Source organism: Psittacula echo (assembly GCF_963264785.1).
Source record: "Psittacula echo genome assembly, chromosome: 4".
Classification (NCBI taxonomy): domain Eukaryota; kingdom Metazoa; phylum Chordata; class Aves; order Psittaciformes; family Psittacidae; genus Psittacula; species Psittacula echo.
The window spans coordinates 69,979,068-70,006,437 of NC_137738.1; the positions used below are offsets into that span (position 1 = coordinate 69,979,068).

General features: G+C 40.1%; 1 protein-coding gene across 2 annotated transcripts in view; it reads left to right on the top strand.

Moving 5' to 3' along the window:
* Window positions 1-8,366, top strand: part of RNGTT (RNA guanylyltransferase and 5'-phosphatase) — a 95,920-nt gene extending 87,554 nt beyond the window's left edge. For both annotated transcript variants that reach the window (XM_080616306.1, XM_080616307.1), the window contains exon 12: window positions 7,556-8,366. In XM_080616306.1, the coding sequence (XP_080472432.1) occupies window positions 7,556-7,669 (114 nt within the window). In that variant the 3' untranslated portion in view covers window positions 7,670-8,366. The remainder of the gene's footprint in view (window positions 1-7,555) is intronic.
* Window positions 8,367-27,370: the final 19,004 nt, after the last annotated feature.

Genomic DNA, 27,370 nt, shown 5'->3' on the forward strand with positions numbered 1-27,370 from the left:
TGGAAAGTTTGAGATTATGAGTTGTAGTTTTAAATAATATATGAAACCTTCCTACCTCCTTCCTTCCCCCAATATATTTGCTCATTTGCTATTTGATGCTTTTTTGCTTTGAGTCTCAAAGCAGCTGTTTAATTCTTGATACTTTCTCTGCTTTCAGAAGCAAACCAAACTAAAAAAGAGATGATGTTGAAGGACAGAGGGAACTCGGAAGATTCTGGGGGGAAGGAAGGAGCAGGGACTACAACCGTAGCTTTCAGGGACCAGCTCTCTCACCTGACATTAAGCTCCATTTGATAATATTTTCAAGCATTGCACAGTAGTCTGTGTATCATCTGGAAGGAAGCTTATACCCCACCACCAGCATGTTTAATTCATTTCCAGTAGGCTTTCTTTTCAAAATGTAATATTAGAAAGCTGAAGTTTAGAATGTTAATTGCATGGATAATGTCTCTGCCATTGCCTGTTAGTGACTGATTTATTTTGGGAAACGTGATAGCTGGGATAAATCTGTGCCTGACTGGTTTTGTATTATTTTCACTTAACTGAACTTAACATAGAAGTTCTTTAGTAGGGTTTCTTATTAAAAAAAAAAAAAATAAATCATTTAAAACCCATTTACTTATTCAAAACCCATTCAAAATGAGTTTATGAATATATTACATAGTAGGTTATTCACAATATATTTTTCTTCTACCCATGACAAGGGACATCCAGATTTCAATTCTGATCTTTATGTGGAAGAGTTCGAAATAGTTATGTTAAACAGGATTATCTTTTTTGTGTGTTTGTGGGTTTTTCAGAATCATAGAATAGATAGGGTTGGAAAGGACCTTAACATCATCTAGTTCCAACCCCCCTGCCATGGGCAGGGACACCTCACACTAAACCATGTCGCCCAGGGCTCTGTCCAACCTGGCCTTGAACACCGCCAAGGATGGAGCATTCACAACCTCCATGGGCAACCCATTCCAGTGCCTCACCACCCTAACAGTAAAGAATTTCTTCCTTATATCCAATCTAAACTTCCCCTGTTTAAGTTTGAACCCGTTACCCCTTGTCCTGTCACTACAGTCCCTGATGAAGAGTCCCTCCCCAGCATCCTTGTAGGCTGCCTTCAGATACTGGAAGGCTGCTATGAGGTCTCCACGCAGCCTTCTCTTCTCCAGGCTGAACAGCCCCAACTTTCTCAGCCTGTCTTCATAGGGGAGGTGCTCCAGTCCCCTGATCATCCTCGTGGCCCTCCTCTGGACTTGTTCCAACAGTTCCATGTCCTTTTTACGTTGAGGACACCAGAACTGCACACAAAACTCCAAGTGAGGTCTCACGAGAGAAGAGTAGAGGGGCAGGATCACCTCCTTTGCCCTGCTGGTCACGCTCCTCTTGATGCAGCCCAGGATACGGTTGGCTTTCTGGGCTGCGAGCGCACACTGAAGCCGGCTCATGTTCATTTTTTCATCAACCAACACCCCCAAGTCCTTCTCCGCAGGGCTGCTCTGAATCTCTTCTCTGCCCAACCTGTAGCTGTGCCTGGAATTGCTCCGACCCAGGTGTAGGACCTTGCACTTGGCATGGTTAAACTTCATCAGGTTGGCATCAGCCCACCTCACAAGCGTGTCGAGGTTCCTCTGGATGGCATCCCTTCCCTCCAGCGTATCAACCGAACCACACAGCTTGGTGTCATCGGCGAACTTGCTGAGGGCGCACTCAATCCCCCTGTCCATGTCACCGACAAAGATGTTGAACAAGACCGGTCCCAACACCAATCCCTGAGGGACACCACTCGTTACCGGTCTCCAGCCGGACATCGAGCCATTGACCACAACTCTTTGTGTGCGGCCATCCAGCCAGTTCTGTATCCACCGAGTGGTCCACCCATCAAATTGATGTCTCTCCAATTTAGAGACAAGGATGTCATGTGGGACAGTGTCAAACGCTTTGCACAAGTCCAGGCAGATGACATGAGCTGCTCTGCCCCTGTCCATCAGTTCTGTAGCCCCATCATAGAAGGCCACCAAATTGGTCAGGCAGGATTTCCCCTTAGTGAAGCCATGCTGGCTGTCACCAACCACCTCCCTGTTTTTCATGTGCCTTAGCATGCCTTCCAGGAGAATCTGCTCCAAGATTTTGCCAGGCACAGAGGTGAGACTGACTGGTCTGTAATTCCCAGGGTCATCCGTTTTCTCCTTTTCTTGAAAATGGGGGTTATATTGCCCTTTTTCCAGTCTTCGGGAACTTCACGTGACTGCCATGAAGTTTCCAATATGATGGCCAGTGGCTTAGCAACTTCATTCGCCAGCTCCTTCAGGACCCGCAGATGGATTTCTTCAGGTCCCATGGACTTGTGTACGTTTAGGTTTTTAAGATGGTCTCTAACCAGATCCTCTCCTAGAGTGGGCCTAGGGTCTTCATTCTCACAGTCGCTGTGTCTGCTTTCCAAGACTTGGGTGGTGCAGTCAGAGCATTTGCCAGTGAAGACCGAGGCAAAAAAGTCATTGAGAACCTCAGCCTTCTCCAAATCCTGGGTAGCCAGTTCTCCTGATAGCTTCTGGAGGGGCCCTACGTTGTCTTTCATTCGCTATATACCTATAGAATCCGTTCCTGTTATCTTTAACATCTCTAGCGAAGTTTAATTCTAACTGGGCCTTTGTTTTTTTCTTTGTTTTAAACTGATATCCAAGGATGCTACCCAATAGAAATTCTGATTTTGTAGCACAAATCTTCACCTGGATTCATGATTCATAGGTCCTTTCTTTAGAGACTTTTGTGTGTAATGAGATGAGTTCTTTTTGAGGTTGTGTGTTAGCAAAAATATGGTGAAAATACTTATTTTAGTAGCAGACACATTAAATTCAGTTAAATCACTGTACGTTTGAAAGCATTTGTACCTCCCACTTCAGATGTAAATCTTTTTCTGGGTTATGTTGATTGCATCAGCAACCAGTGTTAAGGGAAATAATTATTATATTCAACTTGGACAATTAAGACATCATGAAGAGTGTATACTGATTTGAGATGGGGCTATTGAGGAGGTTGGCATGTAAAAATAGAAAAATATAGAAACAAATTAATGTAAAAATAAAACAGGAGTTTTATTTGTGAAAATAGAAATTTATTTTATTAAAGAAGGAGTTTTGAAAGCAGAATAGTCCATCTCTTTTCAAGAAGTGTGAAGAAAGTGGCAGAATAATTCTAAAAGGTGGTTATTGGTGCTGGTAACTGCTGAATCTTTTTCTGGAGACTGTATAATAACTTTAAAGAATCTGCAGTATCTGTGCAGAGATTTATGAAATTAGGTCTGTAAAACTTGACAGTTGTCAGGATGTGAGAATTACTTTGTAGTCTGATGGTAAGGGTTGAAACCCAAGCCAGGGAAGATGCTGGCTCTGTGAAGTTAGTAATGACAGTATGCTCATGTCTAAAGCTGTTTCACATTCTTGTTAATTGACAGCTTGTTTGGTAGTTTAATTGTAATTAATACTTTTGATTAAAGTATGTTCCCTTTCACTGTGAGTGAACAGGTAGATGATCAGCAATTCAAAGGCGGCTCTGAAAAACTGCTTAGGGGCTGGTGCAGCCAGAGTTGCTCTAGCTTGACTTTAAACTGAATGAAGCATATAGCAGTTCTGAAAAAGCAAGGAAAATGGATATATATTTGTCTTGTATTATAAAATACAAATGGATTTCTAAGTATTTCGATAGGCTAATAACCAGTACCAGTTCTGAATCAGAAGTATGGAAAAAATGGATAGGAATATTGTGATACAGCAGATAGATAATTGCTGTGTGTGAGGACCTTAACTAAATTATTTTGTGGAAAGTCAATATGACTTTGCAGAGTCATTATTATGTTTTGGAATCTGTAACTCTCACAGCATGTTGTGTTTCCATGAGTTTTTTGGTTTCGTTTTTTTTTTTTGTAAGGAGGACGAAAAGGTGCAGAAGTACCTACTGGACTTACTTAGTTCATTAATAAAGTAACATCTGAAAATTTATCAGATTCATGTGGCTTGCTTCAGAATTATAGGAACATTAATGAAAGCATACTAGGATTATGCGGAATCTGCATGCACCTAATTTTTCTCGTCTTCCTGCTGGAGGAGCCAAGATCTTTGTTGATAAGTATAGAGGGAACTCTAAAGCATGATTTTTCAGTTTACCCACTCAAGACCTGCTGACTCATTCGGTGTTCTAGCAAAATCAGGTTCAGCAGGGTATTAGTGCTGCTTTGGTGACATACTGCTGCTCCTCATCTCAGTGGTTAAAGAGCAAGGAGAAATCCTGTTATTTGTCATACAGCCTCACTCATTCCATGCTATTGTACCGTTCTTTTTATTAGAGAAATAGTATTAGACATAGCAATAGCTTTAATTTGATTTAGTTAGAAAGTAGGAAAGGAAAAGTTTTAAATATGAGTAAATAGTATGAGCATACAGTTTATTGCAATGTTCACGGTGAAGCACGAAGCTGCAAAAAGTGAACAAAGGTGCTCACAGGTGGAAATAGATGACACAAGGCTACAAGGAATATCATGCCAGAAGAACTGGCTCGCATGCATCATTTACGCATCTTTTATAAAATGTCATTGAGATGCATTGCATTTTATCTGATCCCTGGCAGTCATCCCAGCCAAGCAGGTGTGCCATTTATCATGGTGCCGATTAAAAAGGACAGCGCTGTTCAAGTTAATTAGAAATTTTAACATCTGTGGAAAGTTGAAGATAGTTTATTTTAAAGATGAACCATTATATCTGCATTTTAAATTCATAAAACTAAAAACCTGATATGTCAAACATTCCTTTTCTATTCATTCTCCCGTCATTCCAAACCTTTTGCAGTATCCAATGGGTACATATTCTGCTGTTCACAAAAAACCTCTGAATAGTTTAATTCTTAAGAAAATGTGTACACATTTCTCTGGAGAAACTCAGAGAAAAATTCCATTCCCTCCCCCAGATTGCTAATTCTTTCTAGTAAAAATTCCATTCTACAGTGATCAAATACTTGTAACTGACCTAATGACAGTGAGAGCAGCATAGCCGAGGATGAAAAAAGAATAATTGGGAGTACAAAGAGGTTTAGTTATCTGTTGAGGTTTGTTCTGGTCTTAAAATCCTTTTGTCTTTGATAACTAATTGATACTTGGGAGATATCTTAGTGAGAAACTGGGGACCTCCAAAATAAGAACAAGATCAAGTCTGAAACTGGGTGTCAGGTTGCACTTTATAATTCTGGTGAAGCAGTAAAAGAAAAGGATTACCAGTACGTAGTTTTGAAATGGTAGATTTTGAGTTTACATTTTCCTCCCAATTTATGAAGATGTAATAGTGCTTTAATGTAGCTTTCTGAAACTACATATAGACCAGAGTGGAGAGGGCTGCTGATAAAACCGTGCATGATAATAATTTTATGCTTTACCCGTGTGAGTTACACTCTAAATTAAAAGATTGTTTCTGTATTCTTAAGTTGTATTTTGGAAGGAGTAAATGCAGTTTATGTAAGCTCCAACACCAAAGAAACCGTGTCCTTAAATTGTTGTTCCTTTAGGAACTTTAAATAAGCAGAAACACAGATGACTGGTTTCTGTTTGCCACTTTTGTTAGTGCCTTTTAATAAGATAGGTAGAAATATATTGCAGATATAGTCTCAGCTAATTTGAAGTTCGTATTTCATTTTTAAAGTAGTATTATCATCATCAACCTTCAGAGAAAGGCTTTTTGAAATTGAATTAATTCTCTTTTTAATTTAATGAAATCTTTCGTGTGTGTTTTTGTAAGTATGAGTCATATTCTTATTACAGATTTCTCACTGGCGAGTCAGTTTTGGAAACACAGAGTAACCTTGCAAGTGATCCACAGAAGGCTTAGCTTGTGTAGAAATTTAAAAAAACATATTTAAACTTTTTGACATTTGTTTAAATATTTTCTCAGTTTACTCATTGCTCTGATGAAGCAAAGGCTAGCAACAAATTCATGAAAGAATTTGGGATTGCTTTTTGTCGTGGTGGTTGTTATTTTCTGTAGACATCTGGTAGAGGATGCATTACCCTGTGAGCCTCAACTGTAATTTTCAAAATGATAACAGGGCAAATGCAAGCTACAGCTTCAACTTCCAAATGTGGGCTTTCTCTACTGAAAAATAGTTTTTCGCTGGATAATTTCTTACTTGGAATCAGATATTCTTAAAGTATTTTACCCCTTGAGAGTATTCTCTTAGAGTGTGTTTTTTCAATTAAATTGTATGCAAAAGTTGAATAGTGGAAGCTGTATTTGTCAATGCAGCTATAAGCATAAATATGCTAATGATTATGTGAATAAGGACAAAGCTAGGGGGGTTTATATCAAAATTATAAATTATTCTATGCAAACAATTACAGGTTTAAGTGAAATATCACGTTATATTGTTACTGTTTGAAATATTTGACCATCAGGTTTTTGATCCATAGAAGAGGTAAATGCATTACTTTGAGTTGCACAGCCCATATTAAGACACAAATGTTATTTCTCAATTCCTTTCATACTTTTGCCATTTACTGACTTAATTTGAATAATTTAGTCAGCGGTCATTGAGTGAAATTGCAGTATGGAAAGGAAATGGTGTAAAATTAGCAATCTAGAGCAAAATGTTGCTTTTAAAATGAATTGTGATTTACTGAGTTCTGTATTTTCTGTCTTTTATGACTGTGTGATTACTTCTGCATCAAAAATCTTTTCAAGTTTTAAAAACAACAGATTCTTCATCTCTATAGTAAAACAGAAATTAAAATTAATAGAGATGTTTTGATTCTCCTAATATTTTACTGTTACTTGTCACTTGTAGTTCTCTTTGGTTATTTGCTTTTCCTTAGGCAAGTAATAATTTAACATGGAAGCATATCATCAATTCTCATAACTGTTGACTAGCTGGTTTCATTAGTTTATTTAATTACACGTTTTTTCTCTGGTAAATGCATCTTGATGGATGTATTGACCTCCGTATGGAATTCACAATCTTTGAAAATATAAACCAGAATATTCAAGATCCAAATTAATGCAGACAGTTGTTTTACAGTAGTGTAGCTGTGTTAGTGGGTTATGCTCCTTTTAGGGAGTCTGCAAAACATGAGTTTTGAATGATGCCCTGAAATATTATTCAGTACATAGTTTCAATCTAAAGTCAGATTCAATCTTTTGCATGTTAAAGTGGTAGATGTGGTTTCTAATTTGGCCACAAATGTCTGTGGCGTCCTTTTATCGGAACTGATTTTATTTCCTCTTTTAGTGTATCAAATTATCGTGATTTCTTAGTATTTCCTTTTGGACAAAGGGATTTTCCTTGAATAGAACTGTAAGAATTTGCCTCTCTGAAACTTATTTCAGTCTCAAGTGTTCTTTGGAAATATGACAATTTGTTGAAGGCTTCTCTATTGACATTTCCCAAGCTCTAACGTTAAACCATCAATAAGCAGTTTACTAGCAAATGATTGCAGTAGTAGCATAAAATCCATTTTGATGTGCAGTCTTCTAAGTGAAATACTTCTCTATGTTAAAAAAAGATTTCTTTTCCTTTTGTTCTACAGCTCCTGGAAGGAAGCTTTGCCAGAGAAGTTAGCCACGAAGTGGATGGGTTAATATTTCAGCCTACAGGAGTAAGTAGCATAAACATGGATTTCTCTCCCTTCACTCTCAGATGAAATTCTCACTCTCCCCCTCCACTCATCCTCCCATCTACTACCTAATCTTTCTATATTTTTTTTTTTTTTTTTTTGGTCAGGATTATTTTGCAGTGTTGGATCTGATTTTTCCAGTTCCTTAAGCTACTTAAATTCAGTTGGTTTCAGTCTAATTTGTAGTTTGTGTGACTTTGGAATAATCCATGGTGGTAGTTTTCAGGAATCAGCTCATGGGTTTTTTTGCGTGGGTACTGTGAAGTGTTGCTAAATAAGGAAGGATTTTTCTGACTGCATGAGTTTTGTGAATCTTTCAAGCATTGATTTGAGATCTTGGATTAGTTTTCTTTCTCAAGGATGCGCACATCAGAAAGTTAGTAACATTAGCGACTCGTGTTGTTTTAGTTCAGTTAAGGCATGGTGTAGTTTTGAGCCATGTCTGCCGGTATAAAGGTTTATGACTGGCTAGGGAGAAGCCACCAGAAAAACTGCAGACAACCAGGAGAAGTAATGTAAGTTGTTTTCAAGCAGGAAGGGTGGCTTTAAAGGAAGTTAGTAGCTTGGCCTCATTCATCCTGCTGCTGCTCCTCTGGACTCAAATACCAGGGATACACCGCAGTATTATTGTGTATCGGCATAGATAGTGACTGTAACATCATCCATGTTGACTTTTCTTAGCTTATAAAACAAGGAATTCTTTCTGATTCACATATGACAGATATTGTTACCTTTACAGTTACTCACAGAAAACAGTTGTATTTAGTTTTCCAGATAAACCCATTTTTTCTGGTCTACTTCCTATATTGCAGATCTTAGCAAGGGTGAATACACTTCCATCTGGAAAGAAGACTAACCTCTCTACTCTATTGCAAGTTCCACATCAGCTAACCACAAAGTAACTGAGCAATTATACCACATACAACCTTAGTTAGTTAGTTGTTATAAATATATAGGTATTTCCAATTCAAAGCAAAACTACTAAGGTAAAGAAAATTCATACTTTCATAAGAAGTCCTAATTATGTCTTAGAATGTTGTTAAAATTTAAAGCAATTGGAAAGACTTATTAGAACTACTTTCCTGACTATAAGAGCTACTACAACTAAATTTGAAATTACCTTTTCTAGTTGAAAGGAAATTACTGAAGAATGTGCCTCTTTGCTGATGTTACAGAAAATTAATATCTGATATTTTCTGTTTCTGAAACTTGCGTTTTCTGATTTAGCATACTGAGAAATTTGTAACCCAACAAAATACTAATTTTCTTGCATAAATGCTTATGAAGTTTCCTCATCTTTAAAATACGGGATATATTTGTTTAGTCTAATGTTCAAATTTCAGTATTAGTTCAGGATTTATGGAATTTAAGTTTGTTGCATCTGTTATTAAACTGATTATCATGGATTAAGTAACATGCAGTTTTCTCTATGGCTTTTGTAGTTGGGAAAATGTAAATCATATATTTAGAGCAAAAGAAATGGTTCTATACATATTAATTGGGAAATAATTATTAAAGCTGGTTAACTGAAAAGGGTGAAACTGATATAGATAGCTGATACTGCTTTTTTATTTTATGTGGTGTAGGGGACATAAATTAAAAGGCAACAATAGAAGGGCAGCAGAGTATGACAGTGTATAATGATCGCTTGAGGATACTAAGTGAACTAATTTTTCTTTTGGTATTATAGTTGCAGTTATATGTATGACATATTACACCTTTTCATAGAAATAGATAACTATTGTTGGCTGTGTTAGAGGTCTGAATTTTCATCATCATGAGACTATGTAAAACCAGTTTGTCTCAAGTGAAGACATGCATATCCAGAAAAAAACAATTCTTAACAACCGTTGTTACTGATGTATTTTATCTTGTGGAAAAAGAGACAGATAGAATTTATGCTGAGTTTTAGAAGATCAGGCAAATTTAAGAACATCTTCTGGGAGCTCCTGAAGTCTCGTGTGCATTTTAAGGAGAGGAAAACTAGTAGGCAGGAATTGGAGCGAAAACACAAAGAAGAGTAAAGTGGCAGTGGAGGAGGATGAATGGAATTTACAGACCATTTACAGACAGGAAGGTATTTTTGGGAAAAAATACCCACACTTTCCATACTTCTTACAGTTAAAATGGAATGCAGAAGTTAACTATTTAATATAAAGAACATGAAGCTTATTAGTTCAGTATGTTTGAAAGTCTTTTCTGTGTTTTGTGGGGTATTTTTTTCTATTTATGTAGAGATGTTCCTTTGGTCTTAGACACAGGCATCTAGACCTGAGTGTATGGATACCTTCTCCACTAGCTATAGGCGACACTGGTACCGGGGTCAACATGGATGGAGAAAGAATATTTTGTTGTTTTGAAGGTTGGTTTAATTCTGACTTACAGTAAAAATCCGTATACCTGACATTATTTGTGAATAGGTATTACACTTTTAGCTTCTAGGAGCTCTGGGTTTTCTCACTTTCCTAGTGGGTTCGAAGAGATTTGACATTAAGTGCCCGTAATCTGTTCAATTTTGAGAAATTGGCACTCTTTAATGAAAAGGAATTTGTTGAAAAGTTTTACTACCGAATCTAGGGTTTCAGTTAGCTACAGTAGGGTTTATTTTCTTCTGTTAGTCTTCCTATCTAAGCTCATATTATGAATAAAAAAACTCTTGTACTGAAACAGAAATCGTTTTGCACTGTGATTGGTGATGGTGAAAACAACATTGTGGAGCAAAGAGATGTTTTCTGCCTATGCAAGTTAGTTTATTTTGCAAGGTCATGCAAACTGGACTTTATTATTACTAATTCACCAGGTACTTGAGTTACGTATGTTGGTTATTGTTCAGGGTATGCAAGTGCCTTAATTTCATAATGGCAATTGAAAGGCAGTGACTGAGGCTTCCCTTCATCTTTCCCTTTTCTCCCTTTTCAGAGGCTGAAAGCCTTCACAGATGATGAGAAGAGCATGTTTAGTGAAAGCGATAGAGGGTTTTGTCTCATTTATAATTTAAGAATGCTTTGTAGGTGATGTGATATGTGCTACATAGGCCGCCATATGTTGCTTTTGTGTTGCTCCTCCATGATGCTTCTTTTACCTGCATCATTTTCTGTTCATTTAAGATGCTACCGATACAACTCCCATAAGGCTAAGTCAACTCCGTTCCATCTGATCAACTTTGTGATCCCTCTATATGCAACAGGTTGGCAGAGCAGGGACTGAAGCTAAATGCTAATTAGGATGAGTGAAACAGGCCAGCAGAAAAATTCATGGGCAGGGGTGTCAGCCTGGGATCATGCCTCAGACAATGAGTGAATTAGTTTGCAGGTAAAAGCCAAACACCTTATTCACATATTTTGAGTGCTCGTGTAAAGATTGGAAGTTTTCAATGCTTTCTTTCTAAAAGGTTACTTCAAAATGCAAACAACTTCTTATATTTGCTTTAGAACACCTGTAGTTTGCAGCCTGTGTGTTTTTAATGTAAATCTCAAAAATGGCCTCTTCTGATGGCAGAATTGGCTTTCTGACAACTGCCTACTCATCAGAAAGATTACTTTGTTTATCTGCCTTGTAAATCATACCTTTGCTAGGTAGCTCATACTATTTAATTTTCATGCTAGGAATGGGTTGCCCAGGGAGCTTGTGAGTGCTCCATCCTTGGCGGTGTTCAAGGCCAGGTTGGATGAGGCCTTGGGTGGCATGGTTTAGTGTGGGGTGTCCCTGCCCATGGCAGGGGGGTTGGAACTAGATGATCTTAAGGTCCTTTCCAACCCTAACTATTCTATGATTCTATGATTTCTGACTTTCTTGCTGGCTATTATTTTGCCTTGCTTAGGAGCAGGATGTAGGAATTATTTTCTTATGTAAGCCACCTAAAAGAAGGCTCATTGGCCATCAGTTAGGAAGGCCTATGGACAGTTTTTGAGCATCCGTGGAAAGCTTGTATCAGAATTTATTCTTTTCTCTTCCATCTTTTTGCCTCCTGGGCTCTGTGATGTTTTTGCATTGACTAAGGCTGATTTCTGTTTAGTGCTTTCCCGTGCTATCATTTTGGATAAGGAGTAAAGTCCAGTTGTGGGGGTTTGGGATTTTTCTGGTGAAAGAAGGGCAGCTGCTGAGCTCTGTTCTTCTAAGATAAATGTTATTTTAAAGAATGGCTGAATTATTTAACACATAACTCTCCATATTGAATGCTAACATAAAGCTAAGCCTCTAAAATGAAAGGTGAATAATGAACAGGTTTTATTACTGACTAACATTGCATGAGTTTTTAATATATCTTCCTTCCCCTACCTTGGCAGACTTAGTCGTGATCTGAAATGCTTGGTTGCCCATTAATTATTTGTGCTGTTCCCACTGCATAATAGACTGTGCTGTTGTCTGTCATTGTAAAAGTTCACCCTAAATCACTGAAGTTAACACTGAATGAAATATCTCCAAAAGACACCACCAAATAAAGTATCTCCAAAAGGCCATGTTTTGTTTCATTAAGCAGTGCCAGTTTCTCCTAAATAATCCTGTATAATCGGTAAGCCTTTTCTTCCATAGTGTATGTTTTATCAAAACATACACTGTGAATTTTTAAATGTAGGCCAAGTCAGTTGCTGGCATATTTCTGAAACTCAGACATCATGTTTACCAGTGATGGGACATCAATTATTGTTAACTATTTCTATTTCAATAGCAAGGAGTGGCTTCAGATAGGTTCAGATATAGTTTAAATACCAAAGCTGACGTATGAAGGCTTGGGAAGAATCATATGATAACACTGGTTTTTGATTCTAACAAATACAAAAGTTTCTGGCTTTAACTTTCTAATCTTGTAGTGATTCAGATAAGATTTGAAGGCAATGGAATAGACTAGACTATTTCAGCTGAAAAGGACCTACAGACATCATCTATTCCAATTGCCTGACCGATTCAGGGCTGACCAAAAGCTAAAGCATGTTGTTACGGGCATTGTCCAAATGCCTTTTAAACACTGACAGGCTTGGGGCATTGACCACCTCTCTAGAAAGCCTGTTCCAGTGTTTGATGACTTTCTCAGTAAAGGAATATTGGCTAATGTTCAGTCTAAACCTCCCCAAACATAGCTTTCAATTATTCCTAAGCATCCCATCAGTGGATACCAGGGAGAAGAGATGAGCACCTCAATTCCTTAATATAGATGCTAAGGCAACCTGATGTTTTTTCATTAGAGTTTTCAGCAGAAGGGAAGAGAATTTGGAGAGCATAATTTTCATCAGTCTTTGTGTTGACCTGTGTTACTAAAAACTTTCATGTGTCTTTAGAATATCTCTTTGCTAAATGTGATTTCTTCTGTAAGAGGAATGTTTATGACTGAATCAGTTACTAGTCAGGGGATGCAGTTGTCATATCAGCATGCACTTTCTGTGCTGTTGTAGGTTTTCCTTTAACAAGAGAACTTGTTGTCAATCTCCTGAAATGCCACTGAGCTTTACAACTCTTCTGTCTGTGAATAGTTGTTATATTCAATTTCCATGGCAATGTTTCTTGCAATTCATCTTTTAAATAGCTAGCTATATTTCAAGTATACTATTCTCTCATATGCTTTATGAACATACTCAAATTTATTAGCAACACACTGTATTTGTTTGAGAGTTTTTGTGTAAAGTAAAAAAGTAAACTTTTTATAGAATCACAGAATGGTTAGGATTAAACGGTACCTTTTAAGGTCGTCTACTTCCAATCTCCCTGCCATAGGCAGGGACACCTTCCACTAGATCAGGTTGCTCAAAGCCCTGTCCAAAATGGCCTTGAACACTGCCACGAATAGGGCAGCCACAACTTCCCAACCCAGGTGCAAGACATTGCACTTGGCCTGGCGCTTAGACTTCATGAAGTTCTCATGAGCCTACTTCTCAAGCCTGTCAAGGTTCCTCTGACTCCGATCTCTTCTCTCCAGCGTACCATCAGCAACACGCAGCTTGGTGTCATCAGCAAACTTGCTGGGGTACACTCAGTCCCCCTGTCCATGTCACTTATGTTAAGCAGCACCAGTCCCAATACTGGCACCTGAAAAATGACAGCTGTCACCGGTATCCACTTGGACATCGAGCTGTTGACAGAAACTTTTTGACTGTGATCATCCTGCCAGTTCCTTACACACTGAGTAGTCCATCCATCAAATCCATGTCTCTCCAGTGTAGAGACAAGGATGTTGTGCAAATGCTTTGCACTAGCCCAGGTAGATTATGTCAGTTGCTCTTCTCTTACTCACCAGCACTGTAACCCCATCATAGGAGGCTAGCAAATTTATCAGTCATGATTTGTCTCTGGTGAAGCCATGTTGGCTGTCACCAGTCACCTCCTTATTTTCCATGTGTCTTAGCATAGTTTCCAGGAATCATAGAATCATAGAATAGTTAGGGTTGGAAAGGACCTTAAGATCATCTAGTTCCAACCCTCCTGCCATGGGCAGGGACACCTCACACTAAACCATGCCACCTAAAGGAAGATCTACTGTGTGATTGTGCTGGGCACTGAGGTTAGACTGACTGGCCTATAGTTCCCTGGGTTTTTCTTTTTCCCTATTTAAACATGGGGATTATGTTTCCCCTTTTCCTGTCAGCAGGAATTTCCCCAGACTGCCACGACTTCTCAAATATTATTTACAGTGGTTTGCCCACTTCATCTGCCAGTTTCCTCAGGACCCACAGATGCATCTCATCAGGTACCACGGACTTGTGCACCTTCATATTCCTTACATGTTCTCAAACCTGATCTTCTACAGTGGGAAGTTCTTCTTCCAGTCCCTGCCTTTGCCTTCTGTGACAAGGGCTGTGTGGCTGGAGCTCTTGCTGGTGAAGACCAAGGCAAAAAAATCATTGAGTACCTTGGCCTTCTCCATATCCTGGGTAACGAGGTCTCCTGTTTCCTTCCAGAGAAGACACACATTTTCCCTAGTCTTCCTTTTATCATCGATGTACATAGAGAAGCTTTCCTTGTTGTCCTTGATGTCCCTGGCCAAATTTAATTCTATCAGGGCTTTAGTTTTCCTAATGTGGTCCCTGGCTGCTTGGACAATTTCTCTGTATTCCGCCCAGGCTACCTCTCCTTGCTTCCACCCTCTGTAGGCTTCCTTTTTGTGTTTGAGTTTGTCCTGGAACTTCCTGTTCATTCATGCAAGTCTCCTGGCATTCTTGCCTGACTTCCTTTTTGTTATACCAATACAAGTATGTCTTTGCTGTCTTGATGGGATTTCTTTTTCTTTTTTTGAATATTAGAAAACTAGAAAATTAAGAAAAAAATAACAACAGAAATGCTGACTTCTTATTTCCACTTTCTGAGGAGCTATTTGATACCTCAGGAAATTTGAACATTTCTTGCAGGTACAAACTCCTAGTGTCCATATTTCACAAAACATGACAAAAAAGGGAGGGGAGCTGGGAAAGTTGTTAGTGATTGTTAGTTCTCAATATAGTAAGGTAATAATGTAGGAAAAGTTTTTCTTGTTTAACTTTCTGCTGTTGGTCCTCTAGAACATTTAGAGATGCAAGTGTATATGCTATTTGCCAAAATTGTTTTAACCTGACTTCCTTTTCGTGTCTGAATAGGTGTCAGGGCCTTGAGTCTGATTACCTAAAGGAAAGTGTTAGTTCTAATTGGTGTGTTATCTCATTTGTTTGCTTCTGACCTATACCATGTGACAATCACAGATTTCTCAGGCAATGAATTACATTTATGAGAGCTATCTAAATAGGTTCTTGAACTTATGTTGTGCCTGCCTGCCAATAGCATTAGGCAGGAAAGATCTTTCTTACATTTTACAGTATGTGTACTAGTCATCCTCAGGATTGTCAGTTGACATTAATATGGTGGTTTCTGTGCATGTGTTGTTTAGGAGAAGAAAAAAAAAGTTTTTTCTGAGTGCTTGCTGTTGTAAATGTTGGGAAAATAAAGATGTATTTTATATTAGGAGAGGCAGAGTCATCATCCATAAAGGCTTTCAAATGTGATTTTTTTGTAGCTTCTTTGTCTCAAAGCTAGATGCCAAGGAGTTTGTTAAGAGCACTTGCTTGTGTACAAATGTACAAATTGCATGTACTTTCTAGCTAAGTTAAATAAATAAATGCTAGGAATATATACTGTAAATGTGTTATTGAGGTGAGAATCAAAGCAGTTGTTCAGTTTCTGCAAAACGTACCTGCTTTTAAGAATGTAAGTCTGTATTCCAGAAATTACATTAAGTTATATGTGTGGTGGGTCGGCTTTGGAAAACAGATCTCTTCTATGGCTGTGTAGGGAGGTCTAGAGAAGTTCTGCTTTGAATCAGTGAGAACTCTTTACTGAATCATCCGAGTTGATTCAGATCTTGGTGCTTATCATAGGTAAATGAAGTGGTCAGCTGTCTCCATGGCAGTGTTCCTACTCATCCTAAATTTTACAGTAGTCTTTCCAGGGTTGAGAATTTGGTAAATCAGGAATAAATGGAAGATACAACGGAAATTATTTTGTCAACACTCTTTTTTCTTTGGATCCTGGAATAGCTGTCAATAAACAGAATGCCTCTTGTATGGTTCCTCTATACTCTTTCTACCAAACTGAAAAGATTTAGGAAAAAAAGAACTGGAAGAACTATCTTCTTGTGATGGTTTTCTCCCAGTACTGCTTCCTCTGCATGCCAGAACAAGACAGCCAGCAGTTCCTTCATAAAATGTTCGTATTTTTTATTAGTCAGGAGCACAGTAGTAAAGCAAAAATAGTGGTTTGTATGAGGATAAGGCAGAATGTTTAGCTAGATCTTCATCCTGCTGTTTCAGGGTAAGCAGTAGCCCAGCATTTGTGAAGTGCCCTATATACCCAAGATCTGGGAAAGCGGGGTTGCTTTCAGAGAAGTGGTGACACTTGCATTGTGGTATCTGGTTGGTCAAAACAGCTAAAGACATTTTCTTTAAAAAGCAGAATTGTTCATTCTACATTATCCTCTTTTTCATAGTTTGAAATGTTTACTGGGTTATTGTTCTTATAAATAACAAGTGTGAAAATGAATGATCAATATCACAAAAGGGTAACTGAATTTTGGTAGTTATAAAAATGTCTGTGAGGTGCTAGCATGTATTATCAGAAGGTAACTGTCTATTTGGTGGCAACACATTTAAAGTAATCATATGCACTGTACTGTGCAGAACATACCTTGCAGGTATGCTCTGTAAGGCTTAGAGGTTCCTGTGGAATAGTATTCTGTGTTGAGGAGGTTCTGAGAACAGAACACGGTTGTGATAATTCAATCTCATTTTGGCTACCAGTAACTTTAGTTTCATTTGTAATTGTACTTCTTGTTCCATTTATCAGTTCTCCTAGTCTTTCTGACATTCTGAAAGGGAAAATGAGTAGAATTCTTAGCTGGAAATATCCCAGATTAACAAAATGCAGATGTGCTGTGCACTTTGAATTGTTTGTTAAGAAACAGTACACTGGTTAAATCCTATTTAAAATTTTGACAAGTTTGAACTGACAAACAGTAGGTTGCTTCTTTCCAAACAGTGATCACTAGAAATCCCAAGAACATCTTGTATCTGTATATTCATCCAACCACTGAAACAAACATGTGTTTTATGCAACACAGAATTCTCTAGAGAGAACTTTCAACTTATGAGAGCAATTAAAATATGTATCTTAGGGACCTGTCAGATTGTGAATTGATGTGGCCATTGTTAAGGGAAAATATGGCTTGTTCTCCTGGTAATGAGGAAATGGAACAACAGAAGAATAAAAGATAATTCTGAGTAATTCTGGGAACATTCAACTGTTAAATAAATGTAAGCTGATCAAAGGATCCAGTGCTCACAAGATGAAGAAAGGTTTGTGATGTAGTTAACAAAACAAGAGTTTCAAGGTTGTTCCTTTTGTCTTGATGTATAAAATGTAAAGTTCCAATTTTCTATCTAAATCTGTCCTACAAGATGTCTGATGTATACTATGGTGAGCAAAAGTGAAGAAGAAAAGAAAGTTTAGTTGGAGAAAAGAATGGCAGAGGGCAGGTTTTGCTAGTTTTTAGGCAGCATATTCTTTTGATACAGTCCTAGCATCAGCTCAAGTCAAGCAAAGCAAATCCAGATTTGGCTTTTGGGGGTTGTCTGTTTGTTACTTTTACCATTACACAGCTGACTTGAAGGCCAAATTCAAACGAACAGTAGGTACAAGCATTACTGCTCTGTGTGGTATTTACAGAAGAGTAAGAAAAAAAAAGTATTGGTTTTAGGTAATACACGATTTTTCTGTTAGACAAATAAACATGTATGTAGTGGACAGTATCTATCAGGTATATTGTATTTCTGAAACCTTCAGGACTGTTTTTCAGAGCACTAACATGCTTTTGGGAGAATGTGTTTGATTTTTTTTTTAAGGAGGATCAACAGCACTCTCTAAAATACAGAGCACAGTACTATTTCCAGGTACTAAGACTGTGGAAAATATACTTCTCTCTTCTGTTGATTAGGTATTCAAACAAAACTGAAGATTTCCTATGCAATTCTTTGCATGAGGGATGTTGGTAAAGGTGGTTTCTTTTTTCTGCATTTTCTTACATCTTAAGTAATACAGTCATGATACTTTCATCATTTTTAGAGAATTTGGTTAAACTTCACATTTCATTAAAATATTTGAACCAGTAAAGAACATAAGTGTACTTTTCATAATTTGCATATGAACCAGAACAGGCAGATAGATTATTTTTGTGAATACTTGTTCACATTTTGAAAGACATCTGCAGGATAAGCTGTATTGTCTATGCTTGTAAAAATATTACAGGAGATATATTTTTTTACATGTTTTCACTGCTGACCCCTTTCTGTTTCTGGATTGAAGGGGAATGTAGCACCACATGCCTCGTGTCTAGTAACAGTCAGATCAGTGAAACTTAGCATTGGTGATCAGATCAAAAAATAGACTAGCAAGCACTGGCATAGAATAAATTGGGGTAGTAGTTTTTGTTGGCGTTATGAGCTGCATACAGGTAGTTCACAAACAGGACCTAATTTGTCAAATAAATTGTTCATTGCAAGTCATTCCCATGGCTCTGATTGCTAACCACTAAGCCGATCTGACTCTGGAGATCAGCTACAAGGCTGATAAGAGTATTCAGTTGTTTTTGGGAATTCTGATTGGAGGGTTGTTTGATAAAATATTTAAAATTCTCTATAAAGGCATGTAACAAGAATTGCTTAGCTGCAATTAAAAATTGTACCTTTTTATTCTATAGTTCCTTCTGAGTGTTTCATTTGAGACACTATCACACATCTGACAATTCTTGCATGGAGTCAGATAATTTAATGGGAACCAGCTGTAATGTAATTATTCTTTATGGTGCCGTCAGTCTTCTGGTTTTTGTTTTTTTTCTCTGAAAGTCAGTGTTCCTCAGGCTTGCTTTATCACAGTTAACCAATTTGCCCTTATGTTCAGCTTTAGCTTTGATACTGCATGCTTGTGAACTGTTAGTGTTTTTTAATAAATCTTTACCACTGCTAGATAAATAGAATATTATGGAATAAATACCAGATGAAAACTGGAATTAAGCTAATACCATGTCTTGGAGCATGTTAGAAATTAGAGTGGTTAGCTACCATACCAAGGATGATGTTACCATGGAGAGAGCTTCTGTTTCCATGACATTTGCTTACACGTTTTGCTAGGCCTTCAAAAGAAGTAGGGTTTTGTCTTTTATAAGATTTGGTGGGTGTTGTTCCATTGCTTCTGGAACTCTACAGTATCTCACTGCAAACATATATGAACTAATATTAATGGCAACTGGACTGGTCAGGGAAAAAAAAATGAAGGAGAAAAGTTATTAAAACTTTTAGCATGCAGAATGCAAGGATTTTTCATTATATTTTTGACTAGATGAGATATTCCAGCTAGATTTTAGCTGGATGTACAGCTCTGTTTGTATGCATTTTAGGTAATTAAAAAAGCCTACAGCTACTAAAGAAGTAGAGTTTTACTGGTTTAGGGGAAAAAAAAAAAAGGTGTTTAGATGTATAGTTAAGGGCTTTATATTGTGAGATTTAAATCAAGTCACGATGTTCAAGAATGAGCTGTTGCCTGTTTTTTCTTAAGATGAAAGATGTGCTTTTGAAATTTGAAAATCTTGGTAGCTAACCATAAAGGGGAGTTTCTTCAGTACTTGTTATGTCAGTATCATGGTAATCTACAGGCAGCTCTTGCATTTCTTCTGCTTTAAAAATTCTGACAGCAGTCACATATAGTCACAACTCTTCTGCAAGATTGCACATATTTAAGTATAGGTGGGTACGATCCCTGGGTGCTTGAATCGGAGTTAGGGAACAGTATTAGTTGTTGATATATATGTCCTGTTCTGTCCTGTACGAAGGGTACTGGGGAGGAGGGATGAAGCAAGTTAAACACCATTCAGTATTCTTATGCCACACCCCTAAGACAAAATTCAGTTCCTAATGGACAGTTGACTGTTCTGCTCTTCTGTTCTAATTATTTCAATGTGTTGGTTTTGTTTTCCTTTTTTTTGTTTTAATGTTCTTTCTTTTTCCTCCCAGTAAAACTTTGGTCCTTTGTGATACCTTCTTGGAGCAGAGTATCCTGAAATATGTCCGTTTGCAACACTTACAACAACTTGAGCTGATACCCCTTTTAAACTGTTTGGTTGTTTCACAGTATCACAGTATCACAGTATGTTAGAGATTGGAAGGGACCTCAAGAGATCATCTAGTCCAATCCCCCTGCCAGAGCAGGAACACCTAGATAAGGTTACACAGGAATGTGTCCAGGCGGGTTTTGAATGTCTCCAAAGAAGGAGACTCCACAACCTCCCTGGGCAGCCTGTTCCAGTGTTCTGTCACCCTCACTGGGAAGAAGTTTCTTCTCAAGTTTAAGTGGAACCTCTTGTGTTCCAGTTTATACCCATTACCCCTTGTCTTATCATAGTTTGCCATTGAGAAGAGCCTGGCTCCATCCTCATGACACTCCCCCTTTATATATTTATATACACTAATAAGGTCCCCCCGCAGTCTCCTCTTCTCCAAACTATAGAGACCCAGCTCCCTCAGCCTTTCCTCATAAGGGAGATGCTCCACTCCCTTAATCATCTTTGTCGCCCTGCGCTGGACTCTCTCCAGCAGGTCCCTGTCCTTCTTGAACTGAGGGGCCCAGAACTGGACACAATATTCCAGATGCGGTCTCACCAGGGCCGAGTAGAGGGGAAGGAGGACCTCTCTCGACCTACTGACCACCCCCCTTCTAATACACCCCAGGATGCCATTGGCCTTCCTGGCCACAAGGGCACAGTGTTGGCTCATGGTCATCCTGCTGTCCACTAGGACCCCCAGGTCCCTCTCCCCTACACTACTCTCTAACAGGTCGTTCCCCAACCTATACTGGAACCTGGGGTTGTTCCTGCCCAGATGCAGGACTCTACACTTTCCCTTGTTATATTTCATCAAGTTTCTCCCTGCCCAACTCTCCAGCCTGTCCAGGTCTCGCTGGATGGCAGCACAGCCTTCTGGCGTGTCAGCCACTCCTCCCAGCTTAGTGTCATCAGCAAACTTGCTGACAGTACACTCAATTCCCTCATCTAAATCATTGATGAATATATTAAATAATACTGGTCCCAATACTGACCCTTGAGGCACTCCACTAGATACAGGCCTCCAACTGGACTCCGCCCCATAGACTACAACTCTCTGGCTTCTGTCCTTCAGCCAGTTCGCAGTCCATCTCACTACCTGATCATCCAGGCCACACTTCCTCAGTTTAGCTATGAGGATGCTGTGGGAGACTGTGTCAAATGCTTTGCTGAAGTCAAGGTAGACCACATCTACCGCTCTGCCATCATCCATCCACAATGTTATTTCCTCATAAAAGGCTATGAGGTTGGTCAAGCATGACTTCCCCTTGGTAAAGCCATGTTGACTGCCCCTCATAACCCTCTTATCCTTGACATGCCTTAAGATGGCATCAAGGATAAGGTGTTCCATCACTTTCCCAGGGATGGAGGTGAGGCTGACCGGTCTATAGTTACCCGGGTCCTCCTTCTTGCCTTTTTTGAAGACTGGAGTGACATTTGCCTTCCTCCAGTCCTCAGGCACCTCTCCCGTTTCCCAAGACTTGGTAAAGATGATGGAGAGTGGTCTAGCAATGACTTCCGCCAGTTCCCTCAACACCCGCGGGTGCATCCCATCTGGACCCATGGATTTATGGATGTCCAGATTGCTCAGCTGGTCTCTAACCCATTCCTCATGGACTAAGGCAAACCGCTCCAGTGACCTGACTTCATCTGAGGTCTCAGGAGTACAGGGTTCTTCAGGACTGCCTCCGGCAGAGTAGACTGACACAAAGAAGGCATTCAATAACTCTGCCATCTCTGTATCTTCTGTCACCAGGGCACCCATCCCATTCACCAGTGGGCCAACCTTGCCTCTGGTGTTAGTTTTATCAGCTATGTATTTGAAAAAGCTCTTTCTGTTGTCCTTGACCCCTCTGGCCAGATTTAATTCTAAGGAGGCCTTAGCCATCCTAGCTGCCTTCCTACATCTTCTAGCAGCAGCCTTATATTCCTCCCGAGTGGCCAGCCCCTCCTTCCATGACCTATAAACTCTGCTCTTCCACTTGAGCATACCCAGCAGTTCCTTATTCAGCCACGCAGGTCTCCTGGCCCTCTTCCTTGACTTCCTACGTGTCGGGATGCTCAGCTCTTGAGCTTGGAATAAGCAATTCTTGAATGCCAACCAACTATCTTGGGCCCCTTTACCTTCAAGCAGCCTTGCCCATGGGACTTCCCCTAGCAATTGCTTGAAAAGGCCAAAGTTTGCCCTGCTGAAGTCCAGGGTTGCAATTCTACTTGCTATTGTACTGGTCCTACCACACAAGATCCTGAATTCCACCATCTCGTGGTTGCTGCAACCAAGGCAGCCCTCAACCCTTACTGCTTCGACCAGACCCTCCTTGTTAGTGAGGATAAGATCCAGCAGCGCTCCTCTCCTGGTTGGCTGATCCACCATTTGCATGAGGAAGTTATCATCCATACACTGGAGGAACCTCCTGGACTGTGGCTGGGTTGCTGAGTAGTCCTTCCAGCAAACATCAGGGAAGTTAAAATCCCCCACGACGACCACGTCCTGTGACTGTGAGGCCGCTCTCAGCTGCTTGTAGAAGGCCTCATCAACTTCCTCACCCTGATCTGGTGGCCTGTAACAGACACCCACAACAGTATCGCCCCTGCCAGCCTGCCCCTTAATTCTCACCCACAGACTCTCAACTCGCTCATCCCCTGTTCCTGGACAGAGCTCAGTACATTGCAGCTGCTCTCGCACATAAAGAGCAACCCCACCACCCCGCCTGGCTGGCCTGTCTTTCCTGAAAAGGACATAGCCCTCCATGAGTATATTCCAGTCATGCGAGCTGTCCCACCACGTCTCTGTAATTGCCACCAGATCATAATCTCCTGACTTAACACAGGTCTCCAACTCCTCCTGCTTATTTCCCATGCTGCACGCATTGGTGTACAGGCATTTCAAGGAGGGAGCTGAGCTCACCAATTTCACCCTAGGATTATAGGAGGCCTCCCGGTCTTCATCAATCCTAGAGTGCTGCCCCACTGGGGCAAGCCCAGTTACAACCCCATCCCCCTTCGAATCTAGTTTAAAGCTCTCCAAATGAGCCCTGCTAATTCATGCCCCAGCATCCTTTTGCCTCTGTGAGTTAAACCTTTCCCACATGCCATCATCCAGACTGGAGCCTTATAAAACCAGCTGTTATCAAAGAACCCAAAGCCCTGCCTAAAGCACCAGTCTCGTAGCCAATTGTTTACGGACTGAATTTTCCCATTCAATCCCACATCATCACCGGAAGATGGAAGAAGCGAGGAGAAGATCACTTGAGCCCCAGACTCTTTCACCATCCGCCCCAAGGCCCTGTAGTCTTTCTTCATCCCCCTCAGACTGCGGGAAGCAGCTTCCCCCCCACCTGTCTGGAAGACCAGCAGCGGGTAGTAGTCTGTCGGGTGCACCAGGCTGGGGAGCACCTTGGTGATATCCCTGATCCGGGCTCCAGGCAGACTATACACTTCCCTATGATGAGGGTCAACTCTGCATATCGGGCCCTCTGTTCCTCTCAGAAGGGAATCGCCTACGACAATGACTTTTCTTTCTTTCTTGTCAGAGGCAGTCTTGAGGTGCGAAGTCGACCGCCTTTTCCTATGTGACCTTGTAGTTTGGCCTTGCACCACATCCTCACTTACCTCTCCATCAAGATCCAGGGCCTCAAACCTATTACTGAGGGGCACCTGGGGAAGCAGGGCAGGAAGGGAGGAAGGTTGCCCACGGTTCCGAACTGGAACTCGCTTCCAGCCCTCATTGTCTTTTTGGTCCCTTACCTCTGCGCAACAGCTACAGGGCAGGGGCTGTCTCGGGTCATCCCCCTCTGTCTGAGAGGACAGGGGGTCCATCCCCTTGTGGGGGGTATCTCCCTGGAACCGTTCCTGCTGACATGCTAGGGAGTTACTCCACCAGTCGATCTCCCTTTCACAGTCCCTGATGGTCCTCAGCGTCTCGACCTCCTCCTTAAGTTCTGCCACCAATCTAAGCAGATCTTCTACCTGCTCACACCTCACACAGGTGGAATGCTGGCCTCCCTCCCTCGGCAGCAGCAGGCTCTGGCACTCCCTGCAGCCAGAGACCTGAACAGCCACGGTTTGGGACGGGATCTCTGTCTGAGTTGCTACAGTCTCCTTACTGCAAGCTCTCCTTCTGGAGGCGACCATATTGGTCAGCAGTCTGGGACACCAGCAACAGGATCCACAACACGACCTGCTTGTTCCTCCCTGCGCCTGGTGGGCAGCGACCGGTCGCTGCCCTCCCAAAGGCTCTTTCAAGGCAAGGGGCAGGGGTGCGGTCGCCGTCACCGTGGGAACGCCCCCCGCCACGTCAGCCGCTCTCTCGCAAGGGCTGCTGGGGCTTCGGGGATCGGGAGATGTCGGGAATCGCGATGTCTCTGCGCTGTCCCCTCTGATTTTCCTAATCTCTGCTGACCCTCGTAGTCTCTGAAGCGTGCCGGCTCCGGCTCTAGCTGTGCTAGCTCCGATCAGCTGACTGATCTTTTTTGTTTGGTTGTTGTTTTTTTTTTAAGAGGTTTATCCAATTTCACATTTTGAAAGCACAAATACAGCTATTCAACTGAGGGACAAATATTCGCAAAAGTCTGAAATCCTGAGAATTTTCTATTTAATGTAACTAAAATTTTGGTCCATCTATTTTAGTATTCTAGTAAGTGAGGAACAGTATTTTACCTAATATCCTCCCTCAGCTTTCATAATCATTGTTGCAGCTTTATTTTAGCCACAGTGTCTTTGGTTTCCACTTGAACTGAATTTCTAGATCTTTCTGCCAAAAACGGTACCATTGACTCCCCATCTGGTAAATATAAGGTTCATGATCTTTGTCTAGGCTTTAGAATCATTTCATTTCAACAAATAGCTTATTAACTGTTTTTGGTTTAGAAAAGTCATGTTCTCCTTCTGTTGAGGTTGTGCTATACGGCAGGAAAGATTTTTATAAGACGGTTCATAAAATGAGCATGGTACTTGGTGTCCAGAGAGGTGTAGCTCAACATGAGTCTCTAATCCTTTTGGGAGTATCTGCTGATTTGACTCCAGGTGGACTTACTTATTCACTTTGCTGCCATCTCTGTGCCTCTTTTCTCCCTCTGCTGTAAGAAAATTTTTCGAGGATTCTGTTAAAGCTGTTTCACAAATAGGATGATGCTTCACAGAAATCTAGCTTACTGTCTCAGAGTTCATAGTAGCGTGCTCATTATTAACTCTCTGCATTTTAGTAACATTTACATTGGAATGATAAACTCATGTTATCTTGGAGGTGGGAGGAGATAATGTAAAATACGTTCTGAATGTTGTCACAGATTCTTGCTTGAACCAGTGATGGTATTTTTTTATCTATGTCATTCTCAGTTGTGACAGAGATACTAAGTTTATGTTGTAGAGATTAAAGAAAGGACTATTGTCTCTTTATGACGTTAGCAAAAAGGACTCATAGAAAACCCAGTAAGTTGAGAAACCTTCTAGGAGAGTATCAGATATAAAAAAAGTTTCTTGTAAATTGGCTCAGGTTTGTGTCTTTCTTCTCCCAGAATTACCCAATGATTGCATATCAAACATATCAGTGTTTACTTGATGAATGGTGGTGAATTGGCCCCATGAGAGGCAATTCTAGTAAGAAATGCAATTCTTTTTAGATACATTCCACATTTATTTGTGGAAAAGCTGTGCTTAGCACTCTTTCTGTTCCCTCTGATAGCTTGTAGCAATGTTAAAAGCTGCCAAACCTGTTGACATTTGGTTTTGTGAATAGCAGTAGATAATTTGCCCCTTCTCTAAATCTCTGCACCTTCAGGTTCTTGCCTGCTCAAAGCAGTTTAATGTTTGGTGTAATTAAAGTAGAGGAAATGTTTAAGAGAAGGGATAGGAGAAAAAGTGACCAAGATTGGGAACTGTCTGAAGCCCTTCTGCCAGTAACAGAACAAAAGTTCCCTGACAGCAGCAGAGGAGTTGGAAGAGGTTCTTCACAGCAGTTGCTCAATCCCAGTATTCAAACCAGAGATCTTGTGTTGCATGCCGGATCAACAGTTGTGTGGTCATGCTCTGTAGAAGGGGTAAAAAAATCTAATGTGGCTGAAACTATTGCTTTGTTTTCAGATTGGTTACAAGGCACGATTAACAACCAGTATCAGAACCACTGCTTTTAATTGCAGAATGTTGCTCTCTGAGGAGGACGGCAACTACTCCTTACAGTAACTGAAGTACTTTGAGTGACTTCTTTTAAATGCAACTTAGAGTTCTCTGCCCTTTACTTGCAGCGCTCAGAAAACTATTACCCTATTCAACTTAATCTGTTCTTACCCAGAGCCACTGACTTATTTGTTCCTAAGTCAGAACTATAAGGATTAATTTTTTGCAAGGAGCGGGGAGGACCCTTTTGTTTTCTCCTTTTGGCATGCTATGTTTTTTCTTAGAGGAGCTTTCCCTTCTCATTATCCAGGAGTTTTCCCTTCTCATTATCCAAATTACTTTCCTGAAAATGCAGTTTTAAGTCGTGCTAGTCTTGTAGCAGACTGGAAAGAGGAAATGCATACTGATTTTTTTTCAATGTACTTTTTTTTCCCCTGCTTTGCTTTTCATTTCCAAGCACATCAGCTTGCTGCTTGCAGAGTAAAAGCACTGCGAAGCACATGCTGAGTTCGACTGGTTGGATTTGCTCTCATGTTGTATGAGTGTTGTGAAACTAAGGGTGTAAAATACTGGGTTTGCTGCTTTAATCTACATAGGTAATGATGAATTTAATATGATAAAAACTCGTCATTTTATAATTTATGTATTAGAATGTGTAGCTGAAAAGGCTAGCTTCTGTTGTTGCTTGTAAAATATCACAGGATTCGGTATACCAAGCAAGACTCATGAATATTTAATCCAAGGAGATTTGTAGCCCAGTAAAATGTAATAAGCTAGCGCTTAATGACAATTTTGTGTAACATACGTTTGGCAACATGTAGAAAGAATCCTGCAGGCAATTCTGTGCATCATCTTTCATGCATCTCTGTTGAGCTCTAGGGACTTTTTAGCTCAGGAATTAAAAAAAGAAATTAGACTATGTCTGAGACCAGCATGCTGCTATTTCTTAGTTTATACTTGTACATTTCTCCTTATGTTCAGATTATCTTAAAGCTGTAGCCCACTGTTTG